The 9,985-nt window shown below is 40.9% G+C and overlaps 1 protein-coding gene across 1 annotated transcript; it reads left to right on the top strand.

The window, feature by feature from the left end:
• Nucleotides 1-594: 594 nt before the first annotated feature.
• On the top strand, nt 595-7,256 carry cab39l1 (calcium binding protein 39, like 1). The gene is made up of 9 exons (XM_070963007.1): nt 595-966; nt 1,526-1,670; nt 1,774-1,938; nt 2,148-2,266; nt 3,087-3,255; nt 3,343-3,402; nt 3,476-3,541; nt 3,665-3,808; nt 3,992-7,256. Exons 2-9 carry the CDS (start codon nt 1,557-1,559, stop codon nt 4,181-4,183), a joined length of 1,029 nt encoding a protein of 342 aa, XP_070819108.1. The 5' UTR covers nt 595-966; nt 1,526-1,556; the 3' UTR covers nt 4,184-7,256.
• Nucleotides 7,257-9,985: the final 2,729 nt, after the last annotated feature.

Below are 9,985 nucleotides of genomic sequence, written 5' to 3'. Positions count from 1 at the left end.
CATACATACATACATACATACATACATACATACATACATACATACATACATACATATACATATACATATACATATATATAGAGAGAGAGAGAGAGAGAGAGAGAGAGAGAGAGAGAGAGAGAGAGAGAGAGAAGGTGACATTGTGGTCAATCTATATTAATGATTTATCTTTAGAGATTATATACAAAATTATATATTGCATTGATGTTGAAGACTTGATTAGGAAAATGACTACTCGTAACACATAATAGTAACTGGTGTAGATGTTCTTCTGAGCTTTACAAACTATATTACTCTCACGCTCTGCGATTGTTTATAAAAGTTAGTTTCCACACGCAAAAGACTGTCTCGATGTCTCATTATTTCAGAACTTCATTTCTTTGCACTTTTTCTTATAATGTAGATGCACTTGATTAATGTTACAGGGCAGTCCGGCGAGGTTGGCTTTCCGTGTAGTCTTTAATGTGTCCACCCACACGAAATTTGCGAGCCATGAAACACGCGCACCGACAGCGGAGAGGGCGTTTCTACTTCTTCGCTTCGGTCAAAGTGATTGGCTAAAGTTAGTGGCAGTCATTTTGTAAAGCAAAACATATCCGCCCAGTGTCCCCGGGATGAGGAGAGGACGGGAGTTTCAACAGAAGAGAACAGGGAAATGAAGTTGTCAGACAGGCCAGCCCAACAACTCTCTCTTTACAACTAGCTAGGCAGCTAGCAAGTTAGGTGACAGGCGGTCACGAGTCAAGAGATTTACATGAAATATCACAGCTATGAAGGTCGTCCGATTGAGCAACTTGTAGCTACAATTGTTTCACGTTAGATAGCCACAGCCACAGATCTCAGATAACGTTGCAGACATTTCAAACTAGCGTCACAGTGGAAAAAGAAAGTGGGGACAACTTGTTAGCCTGCTAGCTAACCTTTAGCCACCGAGCCTCCTTCAGCTTCAAAAGTAGAGTTCACTCGGTGAGTCTTGAAAGCCTGACCTGGATATTTCAGCAGTGTGTTGTGTGTGTGTTTTCCACGGTACTCGCTGTCCACGTACCGACGCTTGTTTCTTGTAAAGTCACAGCTAACTAGGTCACCAGCTAACTGAACTTTGCTGAAAAATGTTGCTGTATCTTTAGCGTTGGCATTTTAACGTCTTAATCTCCGATATATCCTTCTTTCGGTGAGAAAGTCAGCATTTAGTGCAAGTGTAAACTTGCAGAAACTATTAATTTAGCGCAAACACACCCCAGAAATGTCAGCGGTCCTTCTAATGTACCCGCATTATCTTTGGCGACAGGGTTAGGTTGACTAAAGTAACGCTAGCAGCGTCAGCTAGCTGTTCGTGCTGTGATGGCCTTAAACAGTGTTAGTCAACAGTTTAATTTTGATTGTCGACAGTGTATCTAACTTGCCTGTTTCCCTGCTCTCTTCAGGTGAGAGTGTTTCAGCCATTTCCTGATGCAAAGAGCTACAGGAAGTTGTGTTGCTTTAATTGGAAATCATAGTTATTTGAAACAGTGTTTTCTTTCATCAGAGATTTGGGCTTGGGTTACCAGACTTCAGCCATGCCTTTTCCTTTTGGGAAGTCTCAGAAGAGTCCAGCTGAAATAGTGAAGAGTTTGAAAGAGAATGTGGCATACATGGAGAAGCTGGATGCTGGGGACAAAAAGTGCGAAAAGGTCAGCTGTGGTTTTTCTTCTGACTGTCTTCTACTTGAAATCTGGTTCTTATTGTAAACATCAGCTGATGGTCTTGGCTCTTTACTGTTTTACCACCATTAAGGTTGCAGAGGAGGCGTCTAAAAATCTGGCTTCCCTGAAGGAGATACTTAGTGGAACAGGTGACAAGGAGCCTCAAACTGAAGCGGTGGCTCAGCTGGCACAGGAGCTGTACAACACCAACCTCCTCATTGCTCTCATTGCAAACCTGCAGAGGATTGATTTTGAGGTGGGGAAAATGCACTTATGTCTGTCATGATTTTATGTGTGCAAGAAGTATTGATCACTTTGGTAGACAGCACACTGTCAGTGGGGGTGTGCATGCCTGACTAGAACATCTGTGCCCAAAGCAGAAATGTCTCTGCATATCATCAGCACCCAGTCGACCATTCCTCTGTCTGAGTGCTTCTTTTTTCTTTTTCTTTTTTTTACACACAGGGGAAGAAGGATGTGGTTCATTTGTTCAGCAATATTGTGAGACGTCAGATTGGCACCCGTACACCCACGGTAGAATACATCTCTACACACCCACAGATCCTCTTCATGCTTCTGAAAGGGTAAGTTCATCTTTCCAGAATACAGGAACTCATACATGTTTGATGTGAGAGCTCTATAAGTACGCTTATGTACAAGGGCAAGTTCGTCCTTAGATACTCTTAAACTGTAGACAAATTATTTTGCTGTTGCGACTTTTTAAAAACTTTTTTGGTGATATCACCTTCTCTCAACATGCCTCATGATTTTCTGTGTGAGCCAGTATGTGTTTCAACAACTCCCAGAGGAACGAGCGCGAACTTGTTGCATTCACCTCTGGGTTGAACATGTAGATGAAGAGAGCGATGGTAGAGCTGATTTTACTGCTGTAGAAAACTGAGTCATCCTACCCACTCAAAGAGCAAAATGTCTTACAGCTGTACTGTGTTATGGTTGATTGAGGCTGCTGCGAGTGGATCAAATGCTATCGTTGCCAGTTGCCCTTCTGAAATGGGTTTCTCCTGCTATGTTTTTGAACTTTGTTCCGAAATATCATGTGTATAAAGAGGACCATTCAGTTTGATTGTCAGAGATGGACAAAACCTGACATTTAACATTGATGTGTTCAATGATTCTTCTGCTCATTAATTCCCCTGTCGCTGCGTGGCTATCTCCTGGCACAACAAAAATACATCACCACAAAAAATTAGGCCCAGAAAATATCTCCTTTATCTGGACAATTACACATTTTAATGGCAGATTATCAGTGTTAAAGTGTGTAGGGTGTATTTTCTAAGTGACTCTGATTATTTGCTCTTTTTGTTTGTGTTATATCTCCATTGTTTGTTTTGTAACTGGCTATAAATGACTTGACCTGGACCCGACATGTGTTAACCTGTACAGATATGAGAGTGCAGAAGTGGCTCTAAACTGTGGAATGATGCTGAGAGAGTGCCTGCGTCATGAGCCTTTGGCACGTACTGTGCTCTTCTCTGGAGAATTCTACCACTTCTTCCGCTACGTGGAGCTCTCAACCTTTGACATCGCCTCAGACGCTTTCGCCTCATTCAAGGTACACCGCCATATTTTGTTTCTGTTTCCAGGAGCTTCATACAAACAGTTCTTATCTGATTTCTTGGTCTCTTCTGTTCCCTCTCAGGATCTCCTCACAAGACACAAGATCATGTGCGCAGATTTCCTGGAGAACAATTATGACAAGGTGAGCTCTGTGGTGTGGATTATGATCTCAAATTGAAAGAATGTGCCTAACATGCTTTTAACATGTCCATCAGGTTTTTACAGAATACGAGAAGCTCCTGCATTCAGACAACTACGTCACCAAACGACAGTCTTTGAAGGTAAAAAAATCAAAACCGCTGTTAAACTTTTATTTGGCTACACATATGGTCATGGTCACTTACTTTACATGATTGTCCACTGAAATTAACAAGGTCTTTATTGGATTCTGCACCGTCTTTCAGCTCCTCGGGGAACTTCTCCTGGATAGACACAACTTCACTGTCATGACAAAATACATCAGTCGGGCAGAGAACTTGAAGCTGATGATGAACATGCTAAGAGACAACAGCCGAAACATCCAGTTTGAAGCGTTCCATGTATTCAAGGTGTGCACATAAAACATGTCTCATCAGTGCAGTAATTTGCTGTATAATCCTAGTTGTACTGTGAAATGCTAAATGTCTTCTAAGGAAAAAAATGTGCTGCTAAATTTTTCTGATATTAGTCAGTAAAATGTTGAAAGAGTTGTTTTTTAAGAGAAGTTCATAGAATCTCTCTCTTTTAAAAAGGTGTTTGTTGCAAACCCCAACAAGACTCAGCCCGTGCTGGACATACTGCTGAAGAACCAAACCAAGCTTGTTGAGTTCCTGAGCCACTTCCAGACCGACAGATCAGAGGATGAGCAGTTCTGCGACGAGAAGAACTATCTGATAAAGCAAATCCGCGACCTGAAGAGGCCCACGGCACCGGAGGAAGCTTAAGGCAGTGGCAGCGGCGGTAGCGGCTCCATCAGGTGGTAGATGTACAGGTGGTGGCTGGAGCTGCAGAGGGCTAAAGGAGAGTCTAAAAGAGATGCTTCATTAAGATTTAATATTAACTATGAAATATAGGAAAAAAGTAAAGATTACTTCCTTCATTTTCTGTTTTTTTTTGTTTGTTTGTTTGTTTTTTTTCTTTGCGTGGATGTGGAGCTGATTTCCATCCAGCAACCTGAATGGGCCAAGAACTGTTATTTAAACCGTAGTGCTTCTGCTTTAGTAATAATGAAATGCACCTAGTCTGTTCTTGTAATGTTGGACCTTTAAACTGTTACCCTTCACATACTTTGTTGCTGGTAGAGACCTTAGAATGACAAAACATCACCCCAGTCACAGCCGACATGAGCTCTGAGGTGTTCTTGAAAGTCTGTCTCAGAAACCTGTCTATAATTTAGAGACTGACAAGCTGTGGAGAAGTAAATATATTATTTTTCTAATGTATCTTCATGGTAAACAGTTTAAAACATACAGTAACTCCTCTCTGAACGTTGTTTAGTCTGATTAATTGCATAGCTTTGGTTTTTTTTGCCTTGTTATAAGCTGTCGTGTTGTGCAGGGACTTAAATGATCTTTAGAAATACAGCTTTGGAGGTGTGACATGTGGATCGTATCGGCCAGGTCAGCACGTGGTCATTTTTTGGTGATTAATGTCTAGTCATTAGGCCTTTGGATGCATGTATGGGGTTACAGAGGTCAGAAATGATCCTGCAGTGTTGTACTTGCCAATGCATTAGCTGGCGCAGGAAGAGAAAATCAAAACCATAGAGGAATCAATTAATTGTGCTGTGATTTTGAGGCTGTGTTCAGCGAGGCTTACATGACTGAAATAGAAACAAGGCATCAGATAATGCTGCAGGGTACCAGCCATCCATTCACCGCTAACATGGACAGCCAGGATATACCGATTGATGTCCCTAGGAGCACTCCATTTCATCCTCACACACTGAGCACAGATAGCGACAGTTCATTTTAAAACAATGATTTAACTAACTAACAGTTCATGAGGTTTTAAACTACTTGATGTATGCCACGTTAGGCATTTGTCCTTGACATCATAAGCACTGCATAACACGAGAAATAATATTGCAGTTTACACTGAGGCGTTGGGATGCATCATAAGTACGTTACACTGTAAATCTGTTCTAGTCGTACAGACGCCAACATTCATGAAGGATTGCTTTTTCCTGAGTAATCTTCCTCATTTTGTTTTCATTTGACACATATTGAACATCTGATTACCTGGATTAGAGAACTGGGCAGTTTTATTTGAGTGGAATATTTGGCTAAAACTAACTGGATCACCTTAATCTCATGTGAACAAGAACTCCCATCCATCCATACAGTTAGTTACTTCAACACCAAACCGTGTGAAAAGAAGAGTTGGTGGCAGGTGCTCAAACACACATAGGATTTGAAACGTCATGTTTTTGTCTCTGTTTTTTTTCTGCCTATAATAATAGATTTGAATAGAGCACACTGTGACATGCCTGTGATGCATCAGAAAGCACGTCCTATCCGATAATAACCACATGCACTGTTAAAACAAGAATGAGTTTGTTTTGGATGATACGCACTGAATTTATTGAGTTCCTCACATGCAACACTGATTAGTTATATTTCTTCAGACTTCTGTTGAAATAATTGCCTTACTTATGCCATTGTCAGTGAAATGGCATATTAGGGATTTCAAGAAATGTGTTGTCTGTTCGCACAGTCTTCTAGTATATACCTCATGGGATTTGAGTTTGCAAATGCTGTGTTCTCTTTCCTTTCCTTCTTAGACGAGACATTTTATTTGACATTTCAAACGACATAACAGTGGTTTGTATGCATGCAGAGACTTGGGATATATATTCAAACTTGAGCAGGGACTGGCCTGGTTTTCACGATAGAAAACTAGGTTTTTAAACTGAAATATTTCATTTGGTGGTGCCACACCAACGTTAATTCATAATGAATTGCAGTGTGGTACCTCGTAATGAACGTTGCCTTATTTAAAGACATTTAATGGATCGTAATGATTATGTAAAATTTCAGACGTCTTTATTTGTTTTTAAACCAAAGTCGATATTCAAGTCCCAAATGCATTACTTCTTCATTTCTCAGACTCACATGTAGTGTAATGTAGCTTTATCTCCAACTGCATTATGCTCCAGTATGATCGTGTGAGTGTAAATATATATATTTTAATAGAGATTTAAGACCACACACATGTGGTTAATTGGCTTTTTAAAAGAGTACATCAAACATCAGGCCTTAAGGTATCCATAGAATAGCTTGATAAATCTGCTGTGAATGTGGTACATTAAATAGACTGATGTCCTGCACACAGTGCACTGTCATGTCCTCAGTGTATGAAACAAGGTTTGTCTGAAAGTGTGTTTGAGTTTCTTAAAGAAAATCCTCATGGTGATCAACTTTTCAACTCCTTTGTGATTATTTATTGTGAAACCTAATTTTCCAGAACTATATTAATGCATTGAATTTAACCCACGTAGACAGTAGTCATTAATCTCTCCAGGAGCACAAACAGACTGAAGTTACATAACACACGTTTTCCACCAAAAATAGTTTTTTAAATTTGGTCTAAATGTGCAGTCAAACTTTCTTGAAATTTGAGTCCAGTCATGACATGCACTTTGGAAGTGCATGCTGTGCACAGTCAGTCCATTAGAGGGAGCAGTTGGCAACATTTGGTCCCTTTTATTGGTTGCACAAACAAAGTGTTTTTATAACCCTACCTCTAATTATGACCACATGAATCAGTGGAGAAATTATGTAGACATCAACACAAATTCCATAAGATCAGCACTATATATTTCATGATTTTTAGAGTTTTCTGTTTAAATATTTGTTCTTTACTTTTTTACTCCATTGCCTTTCTTTTTTTCCCCCCTTCTCTCTCCACACTTTGGATATTTTCTTTATTTACCATGGGAGCGAATTATATGTACATAACTTTATAAAGGATAAAAGTGTGAAAGCATTCATGAAAATAAAACTTTATGGCAATTTATTTCTGTGTGGCTTCAGCAGTTCGGTTGACCGACACCTTCCTGTCACTCCTGTTAGTTTGGTTGCATCTGTTAGGGCGAGACACCTCCGTAATCCTTCTGGCTGGTACATGTAGTTTGCCAGCCTCACATTAATACCAGCACGTGATGCACACTCAGAGGATTTGCTGTTTTTCTTTGTTTTACATGCGTGTGATATTGGTGAGCACAGAGGGTTTCTTAACCTTTGGGAACATTGGACAAAGAAAACGGGTTCAGGGAAATTCTGGTGGGCATTTTTTAGCAGATTTTCTCACATTTTATAAGCTTAAATGATGAATTAAATAATAATAGATAGATACACTGATGATGAAAATCATTTAGTTTCTCTGCAATAAACTTCTTGCATAGTGCCACGGTCAGTGATGCAGCATATTGGTCAATACAGTCTACTTTTTTTCAATTCTAAACAGCTTAGAACCAAGACTTAATTGTTGCGTCTTAACAACGAGTGGGGGGATTTTTGATTAACTTGCTTCGACTGAAGTGTACCTGTATCTCAGATCATCATTCTGGACAAAGTCAGTCACTGCTCACGTCTCGTCAAACTCATTTATCCAGTGCAGCGGATGACTATTTGCTAAAAATAACCCCTCCTCCCAGTAGTAACTCAGAGTGTGGAGCAGTCATGTCAGCCCAGTTCAAAACACTGGGACACATTCCATCCTACCAGGAGGTTTCCAGCATGAGGCCTGCTCAATGGGCTGCCAGTCTGTTGTCTGTGTGGAGGTCCATTAGAATTCCTACAAATCTACTGAAGCCAAAAAAAAAAAAAAAAACAGCATTATGACTCCACCAGATCAACCTTTTTTCATTCTAGCAGCTAAATTCATAATGCTAAATTACCCTGCACCCATGAACCAACCCTAGTTTTCTGCACATCAGCTCAAAATGTTATGACCATAATTAACCCTCTTCCTCTATCAGTGGCAGGCTTTGGGAGATCAAACATACTGGGTGAAAGAATTAAGCCAAAGTGGGCAGCTGCAATTTTCTTTCCTTTAAACTCCACCAATCGCAGTCGACGGAGGCAGAGAGGGGAAAAAAGCAGTATGGGAAAGTAGGTCAAAGTTCAGTCAGGGAAGAAGGCAAGTGAGGCAAAGCTGCAGCCCGTTCCCACAGAGGAGGAAGAGCCACCATGCTCTGCAAAGGCTCCGCGGCTCGGTGCTTAGGATCTCAGTAAACTGCATTAGTGCAAAAACACTTTAGAGTGATATTTGTCTGTGTACGAGGCGGGATGGTGGAGGGACGTGCTCCTGCAGACAGAGCAGAGGAGTGTGTGGGGGCAGGGTTTACAGGGGTTAAAGGTCACAAGCCTCCTGGGTTCCTTTGACCAGCAAAGCGCTGAGTGGGTGAGCGCGATGGGTTAATGCAACCAGCAGCAGACCGATCTGCAAATTCTGAGTCTGCAGGTAAAGTTTTCATGGCATGCCGCACCAGAAGAAAAGTCTACATTTGATACCAAGAAAAAAGACAGGAGGAATCCCGTGCCTGTGAGAGGACTTTAAGGACGATATCCGCAAAAGATTGCGTCGCCTGCGCTCCTCTCCCCACCCCCACAAAGAGAAAAACAACAAAAAAGATGCTCCCACATTTTCATGCACCACAGAACTTTTTGTTAGTGCTGAAGGGGGCTGCAGAGGGGACGACATCTGCGGGTAAGGTACGTAGTGATGTTAGACTTTTCTGCGTAATGGGCAGTCAAATGAGTAAACCTCCGTGAAGCAAAGGTAGGCTGTGTGTGGCTTCCCCTGTTTGTTCCATTGCGGATGAACGTGTGTGCTCGTTGTGGTGCTTGTGTTTGTTTTTGTTTCAAGAAGTTTGAGTCTTCATAAAAAATGTTTTGGTTTTGGGTAATGTCGCCTCATCAGGCTGCTGGTGCGTTACAGGAAAGTAGGGCTCAACACGTCTTCTTAATGCACGCTAACGCCTTTTTAAAGGTGATCTGAAGAGTCAAAGGTAATCTCATATTTCTGGAGCTAGAATTGATTTGTATCCTTAAAGTTGGCTCGTAGAAGTCTTTGTGAGGTCTATGGGCACATCGAGCTCATCCAGGATCTATTTTAAAAATCCGCAGAGAGCCACAAATTCAACCACCCGCTGCTGACCAGCTGGTACTGTTTGTAATACTTACGTAATTGAATAAACGCAGATGTAATCGCCAATGAGCTCCATTATTTAATTGACTGGAGATGACAGGCGCATCTTCACAGCATAAGACTGTTGGCGCCACTTTTATTCAAGCTGCACGCTGACGCTCCGAGCGCTTTTCTGAACTCATCATAACTCGGTTACACGGCTTCCAGTAAAAGATAACAGCTTTTAGGAGAAAAGAGACAGATTTCTGATATTGTAACTGTTCGTGCTGTTTTTGAGGATGGAGCCTGTAAGATTGAACTGCTCCTCGTGTGTGCTTTGTATGAGCAGCCAATGAAACCTGGGGACATTTGAACTATTCTCTAAGTAGCCTACTGAAGGTACTTGTACTTAACCTCACTATTTCCACTTTATACTTGTACTTTACATTTCAGAGGGGATGTTGTACGTTTTACACCACTATATTTCCGTGAAAATAATAATCAAATGATATAAAGCAATATTGTATCACGCTGTAAAGATCCATTCAGGTGATGAATGTTTGATATTTTAAATACATTTTGCTGATTTTTCTGTACTTCTGCTTAAATCATTT

This window comes from Chaetodon trifascialis, chromosome 5 (assembly GCF_039877785.1).
Source record: "Chaetodon trifascialis isolate fChaTrf1 chromosome 5, fChaTrf1.hap1, whole genome shotgun sequence".
NCBI classification, from domain to species: Eukaryota; Metazoa; Chordata; class Actinopteri; order Chaetodontiformes; family Chaetodontidae; genus Chaetodon; species Chaetodon trifascialis.
This window is presented reverse-complemented; position numbering and strand designations above follow the sequence as displayed.

What these genes read in the sequence shown, in the direction of transcription:
- cab39l1 (XM_070963007.1), top strand. Translation starts at nt 1,557, where the DNA reads ATGCCTTTTCCTTTTGGGAAGTCTCAGAAGAGTCCAGCTGAAATAGTG. An exon ending in GGGACAAAAAGTGCGAAAAG is followed by an intron (nt 1,671 to 1,773) that starts GTCAGCTGTGGT and finishes ACCACCATTAAG; the next exon opens with GTTGCAGAGGAGGCGTCTAA. An exon ending in TGGAGAACAATTATGACAAG is followed by an intron (nt 3,403 to 3,475) that starts GTGAGCTCTGTG and finishes CATGTCCATCAG; the next exon opens with GTTTTTACAGAATACGAGAA.